We start from the raw sequence: 25,057 nt of genomic DNA on the forward strand, positions 1-25,057 counted from the left end.
TGCAGACCGCCTGCCGAGAAAGAACAGCATATGTCCTGTCGTCTGTCCGCACCATATGCCACACCCATGGTCATTTAAAGTCTTGCGCCTTATTTGACATTTCCAGTCAGTGATGAAATGGCCAGAATGGGCATTGGCACAGTCACAAATGCATTTGGCATGCTGCATTCTCTCTTATCCATCACAGTTCATTGTTATGACCAATTACTGTACCTCAGACTGTCTATCAACACTGCAGTCAAAGCCAATTGTCCTTTGTAAGGTCGCCTTAATTATGAAGTTTTGTTTTCATGCAAATTATTTTATATAATCACTTGCGCCATGCAATTTTTTTTGTTCCTTTCTACTTACATAAGCGCTTTTGACATTTGAGTCACTGTTGCTGTCTATGCTTGTGTGCATGTGTGCACGCGTGCATGATGTGTCTTTCTATCTTTGACTTTGGGCAGTGTCTTGGAGAGTCCCAGCCGGCTAGATGAAGAGCACCGCCTCATTGCTCGATACGCTGCCCGCCTGGCAGCTGAGGCGGGCAACTCCACAGTGAGTATGAGACCCCATGGTGGGCATCAGTCACCCTGCATTTCAGATTTGATGCTTTGAAGTTTTTGTCAGGTTTTCTTCATCAGCACAGGGAACTTGGATTTTGAAACTGAAATGTGAGCTTTTATTTTCCATGACTTGTATTTGTTTTAGAAAGACTTAAGGAATTTTTACTTTTTGGCAGAGCGCTGTAGAGAAATAGGCAGGGCACATGGGGCAGTGAGCAGGGAAATGACTCAAGTTGAAGGTCAGCCAAGCTGGGAGTTGAACATGTTCAGGGCATTAAAATCTCTAAGCAATGGGAAACGTAGCCCTTACGTTGATGACTTTTCTAGAAATACAGTGAAGTAAGGAGCACATGTCATCTGATTAAAAGTTCTAGTCCTTTCTATGCTGGTAACATGTTAACAGCAAAGTGTGGCTCAAATATGCAACAAATACTCCTCAAGCCAGATTCCTTATCACAAATACACCAACTGCTGGGTCTGTTTACTCTGCAGCCAAACAAAATCAGGTTCTCTTAATAAAAACTGCTTTCTGATTTTATGCTCCACTAGTCGTGAGCTGGAAGAGTACAACTCTCTCCTTCTTAACTCTTTCATATTCCATTGCTACCTTTTAGAAATTTAAACATAAACCTCTCCAAGAAATGGAAAAAAATATGTTTTGAAGGCACATTTTGGTGAAGAAAAATGGTAACGAGGGTGACACATACATGCTTCAAAATAAAAAGCGCCCCGCTGGTTTCGCCAGCTGAACTCTTTTGTTGTGAAGCAGCAGCAGTAGATTTCTTTGTCACTGTTTGTTATATATGGAAGGGATAAAGCGACGCTGTGGTTCCTGTTTATGCTGAAACATAATAAGTCTCCAGCGGAGCATCATTACTGCTCGCTGTGGTCAGACGCGATAGCTGTTTGTATTTAACTTTTGTTCTCCCCACCGTGTTTTTAATACTGTTTTATGATAATTTTGTTTTTCAGCAACAATGTCCTCCAACAGATCTCAGTTTCAACTTTGATGCCAATAAGCAGCAGAGGCAGCTGATTGCAGAGCTGGAGAACAAAAACAGGTACAGCTTATCATGCGACCATTGTCATACATGTGTGACAGGTTTTGATTTGATTTTTTGGCTTGTTGGTGGTAAAGCAGTGATGCATGATTTTGTTGCACTCATTTGCTTTCTGTTACAGCCTTTAGTTGAGATGATGATTATATATGTGTGCTAAAAATATTACAACGGTGCACAGCGTGGCTAATCAAGCTGTTCCTTTGAAAGTTTCTCAGCCATCTGTAATATTAAAATGCTGCTTGCATGTGAATGCATTAGCAGTAAACCCATTATTAAATCTTTGTCCTTTGACTCATCTGAGTACAGTATGTAAACAATATGTGCTTTTCCTTTCACATTTTAAATCATTTCAAATGCAAGTTTTGCATTTAAGGTATTTTTAAACATGTGACAACACAGCATGAGTAATAAAGCTCACGTTTCGTCTCTGCTGTCTGCTATATTCAGAGAGATCCTGCAGGAAATCCAGAGGCTGCGTTTGGAGCATGAACAGGCCTCTCAGCCGACACCAGAAAAAGCCCAGCAGAACCCCACACTCCTGACCGAACTACGACTCCTCAGGTATCAACCTGCCGACACGATACATCACATATAACATCATCATTAAGGGGTCAAAAAGATAAAGAAATAAAAACAAACAAAACCTCAGGGCGGTTGTACCTTTTTGGACTGAACTCATTCTTTACGTAAAATTAATGTGTGCCTAATTAGGGAGCATTTGCTTCCACAACAGCATGGACATTTGTCTTGCTGGCAGGACACTGAGACCCTTGGGTTCAGTTGCTGGGAGAGAGTCACCCTGTGAGGACATGTTACAGCACTTTTTACCTTGAACGACTCCTTGATTGTGTCAACTGGCCTAAATAATGCATCAGAGGCAACATTGCAAGTCAACAGTTGTGCCAAAGGTTCAAATCACATCATCTTTTAATGTTTTATAGCTTAACTGTTTAGCTTCTAAATTAATCTTTAGTCATTCATCCATTTGTATCATGGGTTTTTTTTTTTTCAATTTTACTCCCCACGCGGACTCTTTTTGGCATGTTAGTGTTGATAATATTTTCATAATATGGTAATTATTAGGTAATTTCTGTCTTATGTCACGTAACCACATTGTTTCTTACTAGTAAACAGGTTTTCATATATTAATATGCTCTCTTAGTATGTTTGCTTTAGGGCAGACATCATCAAATGGTAAATATTTAACAGCACAGTGTTCTGTGTGGAGCTGTATTTGGACTGAACAGATGTCCTATTGCATTTATACAGCCACAGGATGAAGAACAGATAACTGCTGCTTACAATCTGCAAATGTTTGTACGTTTCTTATAGGACAACTTTAGCCATACAAATGATTGCTACTGTGCTTTAATTTTTTTTTTCAATATACAGTTACATAGTATGGACACCAGGGGGTGATAAAGAGCCAGAAGCTGAATTGAAAAGAGGCCACAAGCAGTCACAGAGTCATGTTTTTATATATAAAAGAATTATTTTAGACCATTTTTGTGCATGTACTTTATGAAAAGCAGCAAATCAAAACTTTATCCTAAAACAGACCTCTGAACAACAAAGAGCTCATGAAGAATAAAAGGGAACACTGGGGCTTAATCATAGCAAGAACAGAAAAACACACTAGAGCCTTGTTATTTGGCATCCAGGAGTCTTTGTTTCCTGAATGCCAAAACGTGAAAGAACACATATTCTGATAGCATAGTGTTAGTGTCAGGGTGAGGGTTAATGGCTGGATTTGACCTTAATGGCTGTAGGTTGACACACTTGGTTTAAGGTGTGACATTGATGTCATTTTTTCAATATCGAGAAAACATATTACCTAATAATGCCGGTTATGGTGCACATACTTGATGCAAATGCCGTGGGACCTAAAGGCAAGTCTGTCTCCCAGACACAAAAATAATCCCCTCACTTAGCTGCTCTTCAGGAAGTGAATAAGTGTATGAAATAATTTGCTAATAGACTTTGATGAAGTCTCTGAAATAGACTTCATCTGAAATGCTTTCAGTTTCAGATGACACCACCTTCTTTACAGAATATTTTCCAGGAATCTTTTGTTGTCTGTTTGGAGTTTAAAGCAAAGCACTGGTGTAAGATTATGCCTTACAAATAAAACAGGAATGCATAAATCTTTTGTTTTCCTCCTTCCTCGGCAGACACAGGAAGGATGAGCTGGAGAGGCGCATGTCAGCCTTGCAAGAGAGCAGGCGGGAGTTGATGGTGCAGCTGGAGGGTCTCATGAGGCTGCTAAAGGTAAAACTTTCACCTGCTTGGAGAAGATTTATCTTCAAGTAGGGATATATAATAACCCAGAACAGAACAGATATTAACTGTCCTAAATCTGCTGTTATTCTTTTATATTTCACAGGTTTTATCAATGATATTCTACCTTACATAATTAGGCTTTATTTGATGAATTGAAAATTTCCTTAAGTCTTCAAAACCAAGACAGCAGTAATCTTATGTAAACGTGCCATGTGGTGCATGCAGAAACCCCTTTCTTCTTCTTTTATTGCTTTAATTCTGTTGCTCTCACTCTCCTTGCTCTCTCACTCTCTGCTTACCTTTGCTGGCTGATAGGATGAGGAGCAGAAGCAGGCTGTAAGTTGCCCTTAATTCAGTTTGCAAGGCTCAATACCTGCTCTAGTCACATCACTTAGTCCACTGCTCCCCTCTCCACACAGATGTGATTGAAGGAAGCGTTTATAATAGGTTTTAAGACGACTGTTAAGAAAGATGATAGGATTCCACTACCTAACATGATTACACTGATCTAGTTGTCAAACTTGATTCTGCTCCACCACTTCCTTGTTAGCTTCATGCCAGTGCGGTAGAGGCACAATCTTTAAAATTTGTTTTCTAACCCAGGCGAGTTGAGAGAACTGTGTTTTTCTTGGTCCAAATGTCAGGGACCTGTTCCTTTCATTGGCGCTAACAAACTCACTTCTAATATGACTGCAGTCTGGCTGGCCATCTGCTGCCTGGCACGGAGCCATCAACCCAGGCCTGCAACAGTCCCAGAGACACACACTGATCCTTTCTCTATGAGATATAGCTCCCAACTCAGCACAAGCCCCACATGCACACCTACGCATGGTTCTCATTAACCCTGTGAATGCAGTAAAGGTGTACTATAGACAGACAAGGTAAAGCCAATCAGTATAGCTTTACCACAAGTCTTTCTTTTTTTTGGGGGGGGGGGGGGGGGTTGTGGCTTTTAGCCAATATTTTGTTTGTTTGTTTGTTTGTTTGTTCTCCCAGTAAGGATTAAGTTCTTTTGGTCACATCTGTGTCAAGATTTATTTCATTAGAAGTCACCTTTAGAAACAAAAAGGTTTCCTAAAGCTGCAATCTGTGATCCCAATAGAGCATCATCTATTTAAACTGGTTGTTCGAGAATTTGATTAGTTGATGTTAGGCTGATATTTAGGTTTCTTTGTTTTTTTATCTTCTTTCTGTAGAATCACTAAAGGTTAGCAAGCATAGATTCCATGTTTTTCGCTTATTATGCTTCTGGAAGAAGATGACACCGGTCAGCTAGTGTCTTTGTACCTGCCAGGGTCAAACACATAAATATCAGAAATCAGTCCTGATGTAAATGTAGCCAGTCTCTTCTTTAAGCTTATCTGGTTGTATACCTCTCCAATTTCAACTTTGCTACTATTTTTAGAGTGCTCCCTGGAAGTTGTGCTCTACCCTCTTGCATGTGAACTTTCAGCATGTGGTTCCTACGTTTGGAGGTTAGGTAATGTGCTGATGATTACCGTAACTATCATAAATGGTTTTATCCATTGCAGTCACAGTCTGGAGGCTCCCCTCACTCTTCTCCCAGCCACGGTGCGGGCTGCTCAATGCCTATGCCCATACGTTCCACCTCGGCTGGGTCCACCCCAACTCACACACCACAGGACTGCCTGGCAGGTGTGGGAGGGGATGTGCTGGAGGCCTTTGCTCAGGGTTAGTCTGAAACCAGTAAAACAAAGAGGATTTGAAGCAGATTATACTTACGCAAAGTTACACTCCAAGACTGGTCATTTGATGTCTTCTCCGTTCTCTGTTCCTCAGGTGTGCCTAGAAATCTTCGGAATGATCTTTTAGTTGCTGCTGACTCAATCACAAACACCATGTCGTCACTGGTGAAAGAGCTTCACTCAGGTTAGTCTAGACAAAATAGGTTTTTAGCTTTTTTTTCTTCCTCTTCGCCTTCAGTCCTTTTTTCTTATCTTGAAAAAGGCACTTCTGTGTTCTTTCTGCTATATTTTAGCCTTTTGTGCCCAAGTATTTACATAAGGAACTGCTGTCACTAAAATGTAGTTCTTGTTTTTTAAAGTGGACGATGCCGCAGAGGATGAGGAGACCAACATGAGGAATGGTGGAGACAGAGGTAAGTCTGGTAATAGTAATTATAACGATTGGCCAGGATCAAAATATGCAATATTTGGTTTCTTTTCTGTTGCAACATAAAATCAATCAAAATTTGACAGGATAATATAAAATTACTGCAGAAACAGCAGCTTTTGATGACAATGACTGTGTTGTTTCTTCATTTGTTGGATTTGAATGATTGGCTCCGACTAAATATTTGCATGGCACCTATATCAGCCAAGAAAAATATACTTGTTTGGCTCTTCGAACTGGGCTCCTTCTGTCACACTTCATCCAAAAGCAGCGATGCACTGTGGCGTATTGCCACATTCTTTTTTTTCTTTTTTAAAAAAAAAAACAACTAATTCATCTAGACTCTTCGGGCTGTCAACAAGCTCTTCTGTTTGTGTATCCAGGCACAGTGAGATTACAGAAGCACTGAGGGAAAGAGAACACCATCCCATCCTGTAAGGACATACAGTCATTAACTGGGAAGAATCAGCAACAATAACAACAAGAACCCCCCTGGCATTAGCACGTAGAGTAATGCATGCTGTAATCTAACAGGATTTCACTATGTGAAAAAAAAAAGTTTCTTCGCACCTTGCTGGTAGCAAGATGTGTATAATTAGCAAGTATGTATGTTGTCCTGTAAACAAAAACTGCTGTAATTACCCAATGATTTCCCTCATGACTGCTAAGGAATGGCTTGCTGTGCTTTCTCTCCCAACTGTTCCACCGCAGCAGATCATCTGTATATAAGATTCTGTACACACATGACCTTGGGAATGCCCCGACATGAAGGCGACCTGCTGTCACCACATGTTCCCTGTCATTGCTTTTTGTATGATTAGCACTAGCATTTCTTTTTTTCTGTTTTGATATTTTTTGCATGACGTTGCACTCGTGTCTTGATAAAGGTACTGTACCACACTATGCCAGCTCTTTGTGGGTTTATGATGACAGCTGGAGTGTCAGAAGTGTCCTGCCTCAGAATTCATGCTGAGTGTGTTTACCTGCACATCTGTATTCTGCCACTCTAGTCTCCAATAGCAAAGACGCTCTATGCTCTGGTCACAGCCTGGAGAAAAGCTTCATATTAAGGAATATTTCATTTCCTTTCTCGTAGTGCTATGAAAGGATTAAGCTGGGACAAAATTAGATTAATCTAGTATAAAAGCCGGAGGAGGGTTAGCTGGTCTGTCAGAAGCCATTGGCCTGGCAATCAAGAATCACAAAAACAAAATACTAGCTAACTTAGCTGGGAAAAATAAAATAAAATCACTAGATTTGGTTGTTTTTTCTATTTTTCTTTCAACGAATATTTAAAAGCAAGCAAAACCAAGTTAGCTGTTGAGCACCCGCTTCTAGCCAAGAATACTGGCTTAAGCCTGACTCACACAGGTCTAGAAACCAGTCAACGAGCCCCTGGTTGCTAATTGAAACTAGTTGCACATAAGGTGATGCATCAAAAACCTTTATCTGGCTACCTGTAGTTTGCAATGGAGATGATAATTTGTCTGCAAGCAACAGTGATGCTGTGAAAAGTGTGAGAAAAAAAAAAATCAAAGTTTCCTTATCGTCTGCAACTAACACATTTCAAAAGGCACAACTTTTACTTTGACGGCATAAGTTCTCCATTTCTGGTTTCTGTTTTACTATAAACAGTTTCGCTACAGCTTGGTGAGTAGTTTGCAAATGTTTGCAGACAAGTCTTTCATGCAAACTGCTGGTGACCATGGCAACCTTTCAGCGACCACGGTGATTGCAAGGATTGCTATTGTCCTGCATTTACCTTCCAGACCAGAGTACACATCTGACACTGATTTTGATTTTCTCCTTTTGGCAAGAAAGCAAGCAGGTGTAGTTTCCACAAGGCTGAATTTTTCCTTTAATCGTTTAAAAAAATCTTGGAATGAATAAGGAATAGCATGGAACTTTTACCACTGTTGTTTCCAGAATATCAGGAGCATGTAAACACACTCGATGAGTCTATACTATTCTGCTGCTAATGTGCTCTCAGTGAGCAAACCCTTGCAAATAAAGAGGGCTGTGCGCTTACAAACCGAGGGGCTGCTCTATACACAATAATGAGCCAAGCCTTGTTTCCTCCCAGTGAAAACTGAACCACCTGAAGGGCATTGTACTGCTCAGCACAGCATGGTGCCTCCTTGCAAATGACACTGACTAGCTGGTAGCCTCAGTATTTATTGTTTAAAGCAGTGTTTCCCAGCCACTGTGCCACGGCACATAGGTGTGCTGTAAGAAATGATCAGGTGTGCCGTTATCTGTTTCCACCTGATTAGTACTCAGCGACTGGCAGAACTACTGTATTACATTCTGTTCCACTAGAGGGCAGTATAACTGGCTGCTCTAATTAAATGGGTTGCTGTAGTAGTGGTCAGAAGAAAGCAAAAAAGGTATACTGGGGACAAACCAAACCAATTCCGCTATGGCCGGTGCCGGGGAAAATGATCAATATGCTTTTTGTGACATTTTTGTTTGGTGGTGTGTCGTGTGATTTTTCTAATGGGGAATATGTGCCGTGGCTCCAAAGGGTTGGGAAACACTGGTTTAAAATATAGAGAAGCACCTCAGGATGTTAAATAGTAATGAATTAGGCACTGACTTTTAGTTTTGAGTTATAAAATTTGAGGATTTAAGGTTTTAGTGAGCAAGTAGATAATGTTTTAATAGCTTTATTTTGTTATTTCGAGAATATTGACAATGTGTATGTGCAATGAAGGTAGGTGCTCAGGGACTGCAGAGGTAATTTAGGTGAAATGTGATGGTAACATGAAGAAATCTTTTGCCACAAACTAAGATCAATGTTAATTGAAGATGGAGGATTTAACTGCAGAATAGTGCAGTTGTGGTCACTGGCTTTGTTGAAGTTTCCCAAAATAGTTTCACATTCTACCAAGTCAAGTTTGTTTTATTTATTGGATTCGAAGAAAAGGAGATTTCAGTGAAGCATGTTGTTGAATATAGTTTGTCTGTGTGTGAATTTGTACTTTTTGTGGAAAAGCAGAGTGATTCGCCTGTTAAGGAGGCAGCTGTTAACATGAAAGGAAGTTTATCCTACGTCACTAGTAGAGTGAGTCTCAGTTAATTTTACATTTTTGTCTAGCTCACTGTTTTGTCCTTCAGAGTAGCCTTTCATCTCATATGAAAACAGGCAACGTCGGGTTTTTAAGTAAATGCTTGATTGGTAAACGTTGGTGAGCAGTTTAAGAGGGATGTGTTCAGTCCCAGAAAGAAGCGCAGGGTAAAGTCTGCCTCAGTTAAACTACAAAAAGTGTGATCTATTTATTTACATTTTTTTTTCTGCTTTGAGATTTGTAAATTAAGCCTGTGCTATAAGCTAAGTATAGGGTTTGAACAACCTGTTACACTGTGTCAAGAAAAACAACAAAAAGACACTCCTCTGTTATTGTTGTTCTTAATGTGACGTTTTTCATTAAGTTCTCTTTTCTGCTCTGCGTTATCATTACTGTTATTATGGTTTACAATATTAGTGGAGTATCGTTATTGTAATGATTTTGTTGGAATAAGGATTCACTTGTATAATTGCCCAAATATAATATATAGCAGGTGCCGTAAAGTACAATTCTGGGACCCCTGCTGTCAAAAAGTTCGTCCGGCGTCAAAGGTCCCAAAATTACAAAACTGCACAGGTAAAAATTTAGCGAGTTCCTGTCTTCCCCGTCATTTCAACCATGCATTCCGGTGCAAAATTGAGCTTTCCGTTTGTTCTTTCAGTCCGTGCCTGTAGCTGTTCTGTAGAGTGCTGTACAAAGTAACCATTCAGCAAATACTGTCAGCCTTTATGTCTGTTTTAGCTTTTGATTTTATTTATTTATTATGTTCTGGGGGAAACTTACTCATGCTCAGCCTTTACATTTGTGCCAAACTGTTTGCAGACATTGTGTGTCAAATTCCAGGTATATATCAAAGTATATCTGCATTAGTACGTTGTTGTTCATAGTTTATTCACAGAATGCCTGAAGATGTTCGTATTTAATGATTTCATCTGCTGGGGAAAAAAAAATCCCCAAACAAAAACAAACTCATATTAAATATTTCAGAAAAAAAGATAATTTAAAAAACCACACACACATTCCAGATCTACTGATAGAGAGTCACTGATGTCATTTTAACCAACGCAGAGGCAATACTGTATGTACATACCCTGTCAGACCAAACTCGGGGTAATACAATTATAACATAGCTGGTCACACAGAGGTGCATACATCGTGATCCTTTTAATGTTTGCAGAGAGACAATGTGTAACGAGGACAACCTCGGCGACAACGCTCCCCTGATGTTATTTATCTATGTATGTGTTCTGTATGGTTATGCTTCTGGTACCCATTGTTTCTCATGTTGATTTTACAAAACAGAGTTTTATGTCACAAAGCCACTGTCTTTTGTAAATAAATCAAATGTGAGATATATTAAAAAGATTTAAAATATGGCTGCGGCTGGTCACGTTTTTTTATTTATCATCACTCGATGCATACATCAGCTATCATTGGTGGCAAGTAACATGTACTCACTGGCGCATCTCTAATGAGCCAAGCACACGGCAGCAACTTAATGCATTTATGCATGTAGACATAGTCAAGATGACGTGCTGAAGTTCAAACTGAAGTGATTTAGGTGACTTGGTTGTTGTTGCCAGGCTGGTTTGAGTGTTTCAGAAACTGCTGGCCTGTCGTCTTTTTCTCACACAACCATCTCTAGGGTTTACAGAGAATGGTCAGGAAAAGAGAAAATATCCAGTGAGTGGCAGTTTTCTGGGAGAAAATGGCTTGTTGATGCCAGAGGTCAGAGGAGAATGGTCAGACTGCTTTGAGGTGACAGTAAAGCAACAGTAGCTCAACTAACCACTCGTTGCAACTGAGGTATGCAGAAATTTGCATACAGCATGTCTTACCTAGAAGCAGATGGGTTACAGCAGCAGAAAACCACACTGGGTGCCACTCATGTCAGCTAAGAACAGGAAACTGAGGCTACAATTCACACATAATGGAAGCATCATTCATAGCAACTCTCATCACTATTAATTTATAGTGAATGTTCTTACAAAAATCTCATTCACTAATTTTAGTTAGTGTTTCATTGCTGAATTTTACATAGCAGTATTATTATTTTTAATTAGACTACGTTCTCGAGCATTAATAATACCAATTAAAAGAATGGGGCAGTAAAAGTCTTGGGTTTCATTGCAACATAGAAACATTAAGATAACTGCTTTTGAATCCTGAAATGTACTTGCAAGTTTGTTGCAGTGCAAATGTTGAGTTGGGTTTCTTTGATCACTTTTTTTGTCTAGTTTGATGTTCACACTTGTAAATGAGGTCATTCTTACACATTTAAAGTATTACTTCCTTTATTTCAATGCATTAGTGGTGAAGACACATGCTATTATGCTATTTTAACATGTATTTCACTTAATACAGGAAGTATAGAGTTCAAGGAAACAGAAACTTTGCAAGTAATGTTGGTCACATCCCTTTTATTTAATATGCACTTCATTCATGTAGAGTAGATTAAAAAGAACGTTTACTCCAATGTGTATCTAAGGACAAATCATCACTTGCTGTCTTATGAGTGTTTCATCCTTTGTTAATATAGGTAAGTCTACAGTGTAATATCCATCCATATTTTACTTGTTTAACAGGCTATTTTCTTTACATCTCAGTTACTGCTTGTTTCGCCAACCTTACACAAGTATTTCCAAGTTGCAGACACAAGAAAGTGTGAGTACCCTTGATTTTAATCTTTTATGTGCAACCACCTTTTCAGCATCTTCTTTTAAACAAGAAGCAGAGAAACAGAATAACCCAGCAAAAAATGAAGCCCACCAAACTCTAAATCAAAAAGAGTGTGGCCTTTTTCCCAATACTTCAGGCGTAGATCATATCAAAAGCTATGAAGCTGACATGAGGTCAGGATACTGTGACCTCTCAGTATCCTCCTCTTGGGGTTTCCACGAATAGACAAAGGGTGTCCACCAGCCAGCAGCACGCTGCTTATGTCTGTAGGTCATGTGCCATCGTCTTGCTGCTGCTATCCTCAGATGAACCACTCAGTCCCAATGACACTATGAGAAAGAGGAGCCATTGCTACTTCCACATCAGTGAACCACATCTGCCTGCTACGCACACATGTCCTCTCTTCCTCATTGCCCATGAAAAGCCTTCAAGCTGCCCCAAAGGGATTTGTTCGGTGAACATTTAGCCTTCCTGGAATCTGGCATTGGGCGACTGCGTCTAGTGGCATGTACGGGTATAGATGGTTGTTTGCAATAGTGAGTAATAAAATGAAAATGATAAAACCACAGACATGGTGCAAGATGAAGAATTCTATATGGACTATAGTCCCAAACATTTTGATATACTGCATGCATTTTTGCACGTTTAATTTAAGATACATTTGAAATAAAGTGAATCTTAGACCTTTGCACTGTTTTTTTTTTTAACTCATACCTTTGTCCAGCTTCTCTTTTAATGTGTTGTTTTGCCATCTTAATAAATCCTACTAATGTGACTCTTTACTGCGATATAAAGGATACTAACTGTTCCCAGGGGGCAAATTAAACAAGGACTTAGAAGTTACTGAGTAAAACCGAGCAAAGATCTCAGATACTAAATGTTAATACCTTTAATATTGTGTATTGCCTTCAGCTGAGCCTTAAAAGCTCATCATGAATTATCCTACTCTTACATCTCTAAACTTGTTTTTATTTCCTTTTGTTTAATGTTCTTGTAATTTGCATTTAAAAGCCTTATTATTATTATGTATTAATGCATGATGTAAATGACTTTAAATTGTCTTTGTGTAAGTAAACTTTCTTTTACAGGAAACGTACCAAAGTTTTTTCACAGAAATTACTTTTGATTTGTCACAGCCTCCACTCCAGCGCTTACAGGCATCACAGTGAAACTTTGAACATTTTATTAGTCCCAACTGCGTTTCGCCAGTTGAACTGTCTGCTTCTCTAAAACTGTTGATTTGACCGAGAAAGGATTGAAGGATACTGTTGTCCTCTCATCCCTTATTAGATACCAGAGACAAAGCATCGCAGGTACCAATTAGCGTACAGAATAAGAAATCTAGGATTAAAAAAAAAGAATCATAAATGTCTAAATCTAACAAAGGCACATTTACGAGTAATTTGAAGGATCTGAACAGGGATGAACAGACTGTACAGGGAATGTTACAATCCATAAATATGTAAAAAAAAAAAAAAAAAAAAGTGGGGCATTAAAAGAAAAAGTCTACACCAGCGTCAAGAAGTAAAACACACATTGCAGTTTAATTAAAATAGGCATAGATGACACAAGTGTTACTTCACCAGACCCCAAAGCTGGCTTCAGGCATCAGCTAATTACATGGCTGCTTGGGGCCCCACAGCCACCAGGGGGCCCATAAAAGAAACAAAATAAAAACTAGGAAGTCTCTCCAGGTTCCTGTGTGTGTGTGTTTTGTCATTATTTTCTATTACACATGTATTACTTGTATTACACACTACATTTGAACAAGTTCAAGCCTTTGTGTGTTTCAGTGCCAATACTAAAAATGCAACAATCATTTTCAAACAGGAAACTTCTTGCATGCTTGGTTGTTTCATTTTTCTCAACTTAGTATTTGTGTATTTTGATACATTTAAGAACTTATCTTGCATATTTTGTCAGTGTGTCACTTTTACGTGCACGGCATTTCAACAGCTGCTGGTGATAGCTTTAAATGATCAGGTTCATCAGGTTTTTGACATGTGAGATTTGGACAATCTTTTGAATATGCAATGAGCAGAAAAGGAGATGGGGACTACACACACATAAAGGACAAAACAGCTCAGGACTGGTTATGACTGCAAGTGCATATTGTCATTTGGCACAGGCACGCAGAGACTCTCTAAGGGGCAGTGGTAAAAATGTGGTTTGGTTTACTGCTTATTTTTACCCTAAGGTCACATCACTGGGGCCAACCAGAGCAGCACTTAGGGGACATCTGGACCATTAAAATGTCTCTGGTGTAAAATCAGTTTAGAAATTAAGCATAGTATTGTTCCAATTGTGCAATAATGCATAGACCTGTAAATAAAGTTATAGAGGCATCCCTGCAGCCTTGTGGTCTTCAGTGCACACAGTGTGGTAGCATGAGTCCCAGCCTGAATTATCTTTGTTATACAGGATTCCCCTTTACCTGTCTCATGTTAGAGTATAAGGTAAAGGCCAGAGTTACTAAAGACTTGCATTTCCAATTGAGCTTTTTTTTTTTAATTTTACTTTGAGTGTTTGTTTTCAATTCAATTCAGCTTAGTTTCATTTATTTTCACAGTCATGCACACATTACAATGTACACAAATCTCAATAGACGCATTCCCCAAATATTCGTTTAGTTAATTATAATAGCTTTGGTAAATACTCAAGAATAAACATATGAAGGCATCCCAAATGTTCGGGGGATACACATGGAGTAGGGCTGGGTTTCAATTATCGATTTTCTTATTAACACAAAGACGTAAACACAAAGCGCAGACTCGACACCTCATAGATTTTGATGGTGCAGGTTTTGTCGCTCTCCGACCAAAATGCACTGAACCAGCAGTAAAAGAAGATCAAACTACGCTTTAAATTTGATAAATATGGTCATTAATTACTCTTATTTTTGCTGTTTTGCTTCCATCAGGATAAAATCACACTTCCTGCACAGCTCTCTCTCTCTGTCAGTGTAGTTCAAGAATAGTTTCCCATCTTAAATCTCAGTTTTCTGCATAATTTTCTTGCTTATTGCTTATTTCTGCTGTTTAATACCGAAGAAATTACTTTTAAGCTGTTTATCTGACGCAAAATTTCAATCGAAATCCAATCGAATCGGGACCTTGTGAATCGGAATCTAATCGATTATATAAATCAGTGACGATACCAGCCCTATTATCGTGCAAAAATGTAGATATTTGCAAATGTGTTGAGTCCACGATATATGACTGTTTCTAGGACCCAGAGAAAAGCAGGCACACTTCAGGCCCCTGCAGTCAGAGCGGCGCATCTGGAAGAGAGCTGGCCGGCTGGGGAGGTGGAGGACGGGGAGAGAAGAGGAAGGAGGCTCCGGGAGCAAGCGAGACAAAAAGGGTCAGGCCTGGGACTTGGGAAAACCGGGTAATGACACACAGTGACTCACGCATGTAAATTTGTTTAACCCGCCACGAGCAACCACGCAGGAAGGGTAACCTTTATGTGAACAAAAAACGTTAACGACCGGAAGGCGCTCGATGGAAATGGGGAAATAGCGATTTAGGGTTCGCTTTTTGCAGATGTGCTGATTGGACGTCGAGATGTGAACTTGACCGGTTTTGGAGCACGGAACCAGCATCGCGGCTTCTCAAAGCTGTGGCCTCATTAAAGGAAATAACGGGGGGGTTATCCTTCAGTGTCCGTGGCCTGTAAAAGATCCACAATCCCCTGGGTCATATTGCAGACTTCCCCTGCTGTAAAAAGACGTCTAAAACTTTGCAATTTTTAACGCATAGCCGGTTGAATAATATATGCACATCAGTCGATCGTAGTATGGTGTAAGCGTGTGGCCTGATTGCAGGCTGATGGCATGGAAATGCGGTGACACTGAACGCCTGTGTGGCCTTATAATAAATTATTTTTTAACACGTTCTGGTTGTTGCCTACATTTATTTTCCACGAGCGTGGACGTAAATCCGGCAGTGTGTTTTACATACAGCATGTTTTAAATAAATCACAACCGAGTGTCATCAGTCTCATTTTAGCCTTTAGATTCAACACATCCTGTACGAATATAGGTTGTTGTTTTAAATTTCCACGAGTGCAAAACAGTGTAACTGTGGCTTCGCTTTGCGCGTTAGGCAGACCGCTCGAGTAACTTTAACCCAGACTCTCACGATGGAAATGAAATATTAATGAATTTTGAAAAATGTCCCCACAAAAATACAAGTATTTTTGCGCTTAGTTTGGAGCATCGCGCTCTTTATTTTCAGGCTGCACGATGCACCCAGTTCATGTCGTCTACTGCACAACACACATTCATGTGGTGTAAAGGGGCCTGTAGGATATAGTGGCCATACAGTATCTATAGAAGCCTGTGAGGGTCCTATAGCTACATGACGTGTACTCAGCAAAGAGAAAGCTGATGCTCAGGGTAAAACAACTTCATTTTAGAGAAGATACATAAAATATGTCACTGGATTATCTAGTCTGCATGAAACTAAAGAATCAACACATTAAAGACAAACTTGCTGAACATATCTTACCATTGCTTTTCTTCTTTTAACTTCCAGGAGAGCAGGAAGAAGAGGGGATCATCCGTCATTGCTTTATTTTCTTTTAAACTTTTCAACTTCCTTTTAACGTGAAAGTCCATATCTACACTACCCATCATCAGACATTACCCATAAGCTCATAAGACTCTCAATGATGCCGTCCAACACTCTCACCAACACCACCACCACTGCTGATTCACCTGGAAATCCAATGGTAAGAAACACGTGCGTGACAACAACAAAAAATGCGTCACTTGACACGTTGCGGAACTTAACTCATGATCTGGTGATTTTAAAAAGATGTCGGGAGGGTTTCTGAATCACTTGACTTGAGCTCAAGATTGAATTGGATTTGCTCGTCCATCACTGAAAAGTGCTTCTTTTAATGTCTTCGGAAGCACTGATTTAAAAAGACATTATTCACCCCTGAGCTCGTCCTGCAGTGATATAGCATGCACTGCCTGTTTGTATTTTCATATGATCTTGGCACGGAGTATGTGTACATGAATTGTATTTTTTATGACCGTGCTGTTACACAGATAAAGCCTTAAAAATGAAAGGAAGTGGATTGGATTGATTTCTATAGTCACTTCAGGCCAAAACCAATTCAAATCTTCCTCAATTTTACGATTCCCGTTAATCATTAACCCACACTCACTAATCTGTGCAGTCCAAAGAATTGCTAGAGCAGACCTCATTGCAATGAATTCCTCTATTCAGTGAAGAAATGGGCAAATTTTTACAGTAGAATCCAACAGCACGTGACATGCCTTGTCACCTTTCATGATGCAGACGCACTTGTAATTTCAGTCTCTGTGTAACTGCAGCATCACCTGTGTGGCAGCAATAGCAGCAGCACCGAAGAGGCTGTTGGGAGGTGCAGCTGTATTCTGTGACATTTACTGGTATAATGGTGGTTGGTGACGTGGGCGTTGGCTGGTGTAGGTTGAGATGGAGCTGGAATGGCTCGACAGCTCTTTTGCTGGGGGGATCTGTCCTCTTCTTCTGTGTTCCCATTACACAGTACTGCCCTTAGTCTTGTTGCCTGGCAACAGACATTGCCTTAAATAACTGGCTACCCAGACGGAAATAGTGCAGAGATATTGACAATGTAGTAGGGTTCACTCCAGGCAAGAACAAATTATATTCCAGGCTTTTTTTGTTGTTTTTCTCAGAAAATATTAGGGTGAAGCTGAATGTGAAAATGGCGTGTTGTCCTCAGTCGGAGGACCTCAGCCTGAGCTCTCTAACAGAGAACTGGAGGAGCGGTGTGCTGTGCTGTGCTGTCCTTGCAGAGATAGCCAGGCACCACTGAATTGTGTCATCCATGTAAGTGGTTCCCAAATAAGCCTGCACACCAGGCTGCACTCAAAACGTGCTATTATCTATGCAAATTCTGCCGCCCTGGTAGGGAAAAACCGACGCACCAGGCACTCTATTAGTGATCGCACAATGAACTGGAACCATCATCAAAACACATTCTCTTACAAAAGGTTTCAAATCTACGTGTAAAAATAACCGTTCAAATGCTTATCTCTAACAAAAATGTCATTATTTTCACTTATTTTATAACCATTTCTTCCAGTTTTAATCCTCTGCCCATCAATCAGAGTATCATTTACCTTGATTATATCTATTTCCTTATGCAAATTAGTTTATCTCCCAGGAGCATTGATGGCTATGGCAGACACTGAGGGCGAAACGTGGCCAGACGGTTGAAATAACTGCCTATAATGATTAAAACCCCTTGCCCTTAAATTATTTAGTAGACCTTGTGGTACTTTTATGGTATTTTTTAAAACATATTATATAGTTATAGTATTTCATCAGCACAGAATCGGATGAGTTGCAGATTTTACTGTAGGACTGACTCAAACCCAGAATGTCACAGCTACCAGGTACTTCATGAAATATGCTCAACACTAAGGCTACTGTAAAAACTCACTTTGCATACTGCAAGTTTTTTTTTTCACATGACAAGATCATCGTCAAAGGGCACATTTTGTACGGCTAAAATGAAATTGTTCCTGTTTAAATAATTTTCTGAGAAAATGAAGGAAATCCCGTCCATTTTGGTTTAACATATGAGGTGAATTTTTGACTTTTGAGACAGCAGTTGAAAGAATAATTAACTCCAAGGCCCAGTTAGCAGCTTGTAATCTTTTTGCCCAAATCAAGAACCCCTTACCCCCTAAGTGTTTAAATTTGACTTTTGAACCCTTTGTGCTGATAAAAGGAAATGATTTAATTAGATCTAATTATGAATGGATCCTGTGGCCTCATTTCCTGTTCTTTAATTCCAGAATAAATTATGACACTAGAGTATAATCTATAAGGTAAATGTTTTCATGTAACACCAGGGTGGAAGACCAGATGAAGTCATGCAGTGTAAGTAAAAGACGTGCACATGCACTTTGAAGCAGCTTGTTGATTTGTGGGCTGCTTAGTCTCATTTTGCTGCTGCCATCTTGTTTAAAAAAAAAATGTAACAGGAGCATATATGGACTCAAATTGCTTTCTTATTTACTATAAGCAGTGTTGGGAAGGTTACTTTTCAAATGTATTCCACTACAGATTACAGAGTACATGCCTCAAAATGTATTTTGTAACATATTCCGTTAAGTTACTCAATGAGAGTAACGTATTCGGAATACTTTGGATTACTTAATATATTATCATGCTTTTTACAACTACATGAATGTAGTATTGCTGTGTGATTTATTACTATAACTGAAGGATACTCTCCATACCAATAGCAACTAGATTTTTAAATCTTAATATAAAATGAGTAACAGTAGGTGGACATTAGGTAAGGCTGCACTTTTTGCAGCGATTTCATATAGAAAACTATTCCGCGCGTGTATAGAACAGGTCCGCGGCTCCGAAACCGTAGTAAAGGGACCTCTGGCTAATACGTCGGGTTCATGTCGGGCTCGTAGCTGAAAACTAGCTTTACTTTGTTGTCTGAGTCCGCTTTGCTAGCGAGAGACAGAGAGAGGCGTTGAAAGGCTGCTCCAACGTAACTTATTGTTTTAGAGGAAAATACGATCACAGTGTACAGTCGAGTCTTAATAGCTTACTTACAACTGGGCTCATCAGGCACTCTTTTTGGCTGCAGTGGTTATTATTATATTTACATGCTTTCATCTCCCGTTTCTGCTCTTTGACAGCTCGTACTTTTCCACTCTCCTTTTTAAACGGTAACTGTAACGGAATACAGTTACTCATATTTTGTATTTTAAATACGTAACGGCGATACATGTATTCCGTTACTCCCCAACACTGACTATAAGCCTCACCCATTTACACAAACATTCATAGAAGTGCTTTTTTCTATTCCTAAACACTTATGACCTAGCATTCATATACTCACTCTCCAAAGAATACATCGGGAGGAACCTGGGGTTCAGTATCTTGCCCAAGGATGCTTCGAGTTGGAGGAATCAGGGATTAAATTTTCCAAAAAATAGATGACTCACTCTACCTCCTGAACCACAGCCAATCTCTCCCCCCCCCCCCCCCCCCCAAAATACCACACTATGAGCCAAATCCTAAAGCATAACCTGCTTTATTGTTAATTTACTGTAAATGGAACCATAATTTTAAAAAATGAACGTCATGCTGTGTTAAACAGCACGCGAAATGAGTGAATGAGGTCTTAAACTCAGTAGGAGAGTGTTTACTGAGGTCATAAATTGAGTGAGAAGTAGGCCCATTTACTCATAGATCATACAGCAACTACAAGAGTTGCCTCCTGCTGGTCATTGTGAAATAATTAAGGTTCAAGGCATTTCCACCTTGGATTCGCTTTTCAGTCCCACAGTTATCCTGCATTCTGTTGGAAGCAGGAAGTTTCCAGTCTCTGAAGTTTTAGCTGGAATGCCCATTCAAGTCAACGTGCCACTTGGAAAGTTGGAGAATTCATGCCAGCGCCACCTTTGCACACAAACAGTATTGAAATGGCAACATGTCTTGTGTATTTATGACTCCCTAAATAAGCCATACATAGAAAACCCACCAGGCTCTATCCATGAACGCGTCGCAGCCTTCCACTCCATGTATTGCTGAAGGATTGTGTTCATGGCATCGCCTTCTTGATGAAGCGCAGACAGCTCAGGTATGAACATGAGATCCAACATCCAAGGTTAAAGCAATGCCATAATTGCTTTTATCTTTAATTGCAGTTTGATACTTCCATAGTCTGCATAGCACAGTAATTCTGTGTCATATTGAAATACACTAAATCTGACGTAGTTTCATATGTTCATTGTTGTAATTTCTAGTTAAATGTCTTTAAGATGACAAATTAACTGTGGATATGCACTGGAGACTGCTTTTACTCTGGTTTGCTGCTTCTTAAAGTTAGTAATGTTTTATACCACTTTACCTCCGTAATTCAGTAACTCCTCTTGTTAGACTTAACTCCACCCATTATATATAGACAAAAGCTTGTACTATCTCATAGTAACATTTTATCATGTTGTACTACGCCATCTCACTAGAGATTAGACATACATACACTTATCAACATGTCAGCAGAGGTTGGAGAATGCCTACAGTGCAGAGACCCCGTTTATCTTTGATGGAATTTCACATTCAGTACTGAAGGAATTTAATAAGGACCCGGCCCTCCACCCCCCCCACTGCAGCTGTCAGGAATGGCGTTGCACTCTCATTTGCATTCAAACCTGGTACTGGTGGTTCTATTCAGTCAATATTGAAACTCAAAGCATCTACATTAGGATCATCTTTTCTCCCGTCAACCCCAGGGGTACTTGGTGATGGCAGACATGGGGCTTTGTTCCTGGGGCTAGACAGTTTTATTAATCAAAGGGAAATTGCAGCAGGGGAAGGTGGGGGCCGATCTATGTCTTTGTAACGGTGTCAAGAGGGAATTGTCTGTGGAAGGTCAGCACTGCGTCCGAGGAGCTTTCATTTCAGCCTACTTCAAAGGAATGTGTCATTCAGTTTCTATCTGTCTCATTGTCCACTCAACCAAAGACACTGGAGGACCTGCTCCAGCCCTCCCAAATGTTCAAGTGTTTCACTGTAGTGCAGTTGTCTCTGTTTCCTATAGATCTAGTATCTTTGGTGGAGGTGAAACTGCCATCTAGCTGATTGTACACAAAAATGCACTAATTAAATCATTCAGTGTTACGTGCATCTTTACCCAAGCAGCTGCAGGTACTTTGTCTAAATTGTGGCATGCATTTTTTCTTGATAGGGTGAGAGAACAATACTGGACTCGGACCTGATGGAGGAGAAGTCACCTAAAAGTAGCAAGCCTGGAAGAAAACGCAAGCAGTTTTCAGTGAGTGTTGACATGTCTAAACAAATTACATTTGTCCACGCATGCATACTTGTTTTGCAGTGATTAGGTCTGATTCAACAAACCCAAAAATAGGATTAGAAAAATATTTGCAGATGATGTGCCAGAGGGCTTGTGTAAGTAAATTTAACCTCCTAAGACCCAAACTCTTCCACGGCATGCATTTTTAATTTCTCTTTGATATTTGGTCACATTGGGGCCCGATGAATGTAAAAACAAAGAATTACCAGATTTTTTTTAAAACTTATTTTTGTTTTTAAGAAAAATAAGAGCCACATATGAGGATATTCGTTTAAAATTTTGATAGAACAGTAGCAGTATAATGTCCTCGTAAGTGGATATCAGGCCCTTGTAGAGCAAAACTGAGTATTTTGGTCTAAATAACACAAAATGTGATGTCCACATATGTGGACGCCAGGTCCTAGGAGGTTAAAGCAGCTTGGAGTTAGTATTAATACCTGGTATAGTAACACTCTACTTCGAATCAAGGCACCTTAGTAAGTGCTTTCACAGCTGCGTGGGGAATTGACCACATGTACCAAATGCTCAAATGTTCACTGTTGCTGTTGTTGTAATTCATCTCTGAGCGAGACAGCCACTTCACTTTGTCACATATCAGCCTCCTCGCTGACTTGCGTTGTTTCCTGCCTTCAGTGTCAAATGTCAAAAGAAAAAAAAAGTTGCAAAGAAATAAATTTAGAACTCAAAATGGGTTCAAGTTGTCCAACCACAACCGAAGGTTTGCTGTTTCAGAACTGAAACTACTGAACTGAAACCCTCCTGGAAGGCAGAAGGACAGATGGCTGCCTTTTCACCTTCACATACTGTAGCTGGCCAGTCATCGCGTGAAGTGCTTGTTAGACTGTTGGTTTCAAAATTCAGCCCTTTTCCAGCATCGTCAGAACGATGTGTTTAACCATCTGACCAGTTTCAACATGATTGTTCTTGTGAATCCCACCTGGCCATATTCGGTTTCATTCACTGGTATTTATAAGCCCGATGTACTGAGTGAATCTCATCATTCCATTCAAGCAGAAAGATTATAATGGCGGAAATGCCTGTAAGGAAAGCCCATCTAAAAATATTTGATATTATTCTTCCCTTCGCCATGTTTTTGCCTCATCGTCAAGTAATCATTTATCTGTACGCCACATTATTTGAGGAATGTACCAGTTTATAATGAAAGCTCTTGTTTTGTCTTTGCACATGGCACCTATAAGCAGTTTCAGTAGAAAAACAAGTATTATTTTAGCCTTCAGAAATCTGTTAACCTGTAAGACACAACGTGTACTCCTTTGTACTCATGAATAAACATGACATATTCTTGAACCTTGTTTCCAAGATACATGCATGCACTACACTAACACCATTTGCAGTCTATTTGTGATGCCTTGTGTAGTTAAAAGCTCTGATTTAATAATGACTCTAAGGGCCAACATGTTTCTGGGTATTTTTTCTTTCCCTGAGATGTTAGCATTTGCATAAGCTTCTGTTGAAAATCATCTTAATTAACTCTCACTGTGCAATTAAACAAACCAAAAAGGGAAAAAAGGATTAGACAAATATTTACAGATAATGTATGATTGGATGGGATATGCCAGAGGGTTTGTGCCCCTGTATTTAAAGAAGCTGAGGAGTGGTATCAATAACTGATTAAGAAAAGCCGTACGCAGAATCGGGGCGCCTCACTGAGTGTTTTCACAGCTGTGGGGGATTGACCATGTGTACCAGGCGTTCTGCTCACATAGATGTTTCACAGTTGTTGTTGTTATTCTCTGAATAAAAGAGTCACTCAAATGCCAGATTGGCCAACTTCAAATGCTGTCAGAAAGCCTCTTTTAATTTTTTTGTTTGACTTTTTTGAAAAGAGGCTGACATGGAACATTGGTTTTAAAATGTTGTTTTCCATGCAAACTGTCAAAAGCTGAGTGAAAACAGAAGGTAATTGTTGGAAAGGATAGCGTAAACAAGCCTTTAGCCCTCTTCGTATGTTGCGTTTACCCACATGGACAAAGACAGTGGAGAGAAATTCTCAGAAATGTCCTTTCTACAAAAGTGTATGTATTTTATCAATGCACACTACTGTATATGGGTGAAAGTATTGGGTCAAACCTCTTAATCTTTGAATCTTAGCCCCATTGCTTCAGGTCTATACTTTTGTCCTTATTGTGTACATACTCACTCATTCTGCTCTTTACATATATTTGCGTTCTTTTTAAGTGTTCAGTGACAAGATCAATATACTAGGTAACAAAGTGAGTATGAAACTAAAGCCATCAGGATGTTAGCATAGCTTAGGAGCTGTACACAGATAGCCATTTATATACTGACTATATCATATGTATAGAATAAGTTTGTATAAGGTGTGTAAAGTCTTTTTGATAAAATACTTGCTATAGCTTAATTCTTATTGTACAGACATGAGAACGTAGCACTTGGCAGGAACATGAATAAACAGGTTTTGCTTGGAAAGATGTTGAGCTAATCCTTTAGAAAACCTGCCTGAACAAAGTAACATGACTAAGCTCTTTTTTTAGGGCACCCAGCTTCTTTATTGCTGCACTGCACTAGTTTCACGTGAACTGATGAATTTCTGAAGTTTCAGGCTAAAAATATAAAAAATCCAAACAAAAACTTGCCTGCAAAAAAGCCCTGTTGCCTGTTAAATGTGATGATTAGTTTTCTGTTAAACAGATCAAACACTGGAGTGGTATTAAAAAAAAAAACCCTGAAAATAAAGAAAAACTTCCATAAACATCTTAATATTTCCTGTTCAGCTAGCTTTCCAGAAACAGAAGATCTTCAATCAATGATAATAACACGTAGAAAGGCAGCAAAATACCTCTTTTCGCATAACAGTTTCCAGTTGCTGTTAATTGAATAATGTAAGAAGTTATCAGGCAGTGTAATGAATTATTAGCTCATATTTTCAGGCGTACATCTGCATTTAATTTTAATTTCAATGTGTATTTTTAGAAACCTTTATAATCATATTATTACTGCACCTAGTTCTATGAGGGTGTGTGAGTGTTGTAGCAGTAAGTTGGTTGAGGTAATTAGTCTTTATTTTTTTCAACCTCTCTCTCTGTCTAAGCTGCCTGATTTACCAACTTTGACTTTTGACCTGTAGCAGGGGCCGCATGTTGTTAACTATGTCACAAATCTGTTGCGTAATTCTTTCACTGTGAGTTCTGTGTGTTGCTAGCATGTGTGTCTGAGAATATGAGTTTTTTGGGTTTTCTCTTTGCTTACTTCTTTTTTTTGCATGTGTGTGATATTTGCGTAACCCCCCCCCCCCCCCCCCACACACACACACACACACTGTAGCCTCTTTTTCTAGTAGTAAACTGAGTCAGAATATTAATAATGTCTGAGCTCTGGGTTGTTTTCATTCGTCGTGTCAAAGAGATTTACTGGAGAGCTGTTCTTTGTAGGAGTG

At 39.5% G+C, this 25,057-nt stretch overlaps 2 protein-coding genes across 9 annotated transcripts in view; both read left to right on the top strand.

Annotated features, from left to right (window-relative positions):
- Positions 1-10,405, top strand: part of dtnbb (dystrobrevin, beta b) — a 39,235-nt gene extending 28,830 nt beyond the window's left edge. Inside the window, exons 12-20 of the mRNA XM_085392115.1 lie at positions 450-540; positions 1,521-1,609; positions 2,057-2,170; positions 3,781-3,877; positions 4,205-4,225; positions 5,422-5,581; positions 5,690-5,779; positions 5,955-6,008; positions 6,406-10,405. Of these exons, the coding sequence (XP_085248241.1) occupies positions 450-540; positions 1,521-1,609; positions 2,057-2,170; positions 3,781-3,877; positions 4,205-4,225; positions 5,422-5,581; positions 5,690-5,779; positions 5,955-6,008; positions 6,406-6,431 (742 nt within the window). The 3' untranslated portion in view covers positions 6,432-10,405. The remainder of the gene's footprint in view (positions 1-449; positions 541-1,520; positions 1,610-2,056; positions 2,171-3,780; positions 3,878-4,204; positions 4,226-5,421; positions 5,582-5,689; positions 5,780-5,954; positions 6,009-6,405) is intronic.
- Positions 10,406-15,044: 4,639 nt separating this feature from the next.
- LOC146646754 (DNA (cytosine-5)-methyltransferase 3A-like) overlaps positions 15,045-25,057 on the top strand; it is a 52,454-nt gene continuing 42,441 nt past the window's right edge. For 7 of the 8 annotated variants that reach the window (XM_085390767.1, XM_085390770.1, XM_085390772.1 and 4 more), the window contains exons 1-3: positions 15,045-15,159; positions 16,308-16,503; positions 21,514-21,600. In XM_085390767.1, the coding sequence (XP_085246893.1) occupies positions 16,441-16,503; positions 21,514-21,600 (150 nt within the window). In that variant the 5' untranslated portion in view covers positions 15,045-15,159; positions 16,308-16,440. The remainder of the gene's footprint in view (positions 15,160-16,307; positions 16,504-21,513; positions 21,601-25,057) is intronic. The other variant, XM_085390768.1, reaches the window with a different exon arrangement.

This window comes from Rhamphochromis longiceps, linkage group LG19, assembly GCF_057381845.1.
Source record: "Rhamphochromis longiceps isolate RC_006_pf linkage group LG19, R_longiceps_female_GT1.1, whole genome shotgun sequence".
NCBI classification, from domain to species: Eukaryota; Metazoa; Chordata; class Actinopteri; order Cichliformes; family Cichlidae; genus Rhamphochromis; species Rhamphochromis longiceps.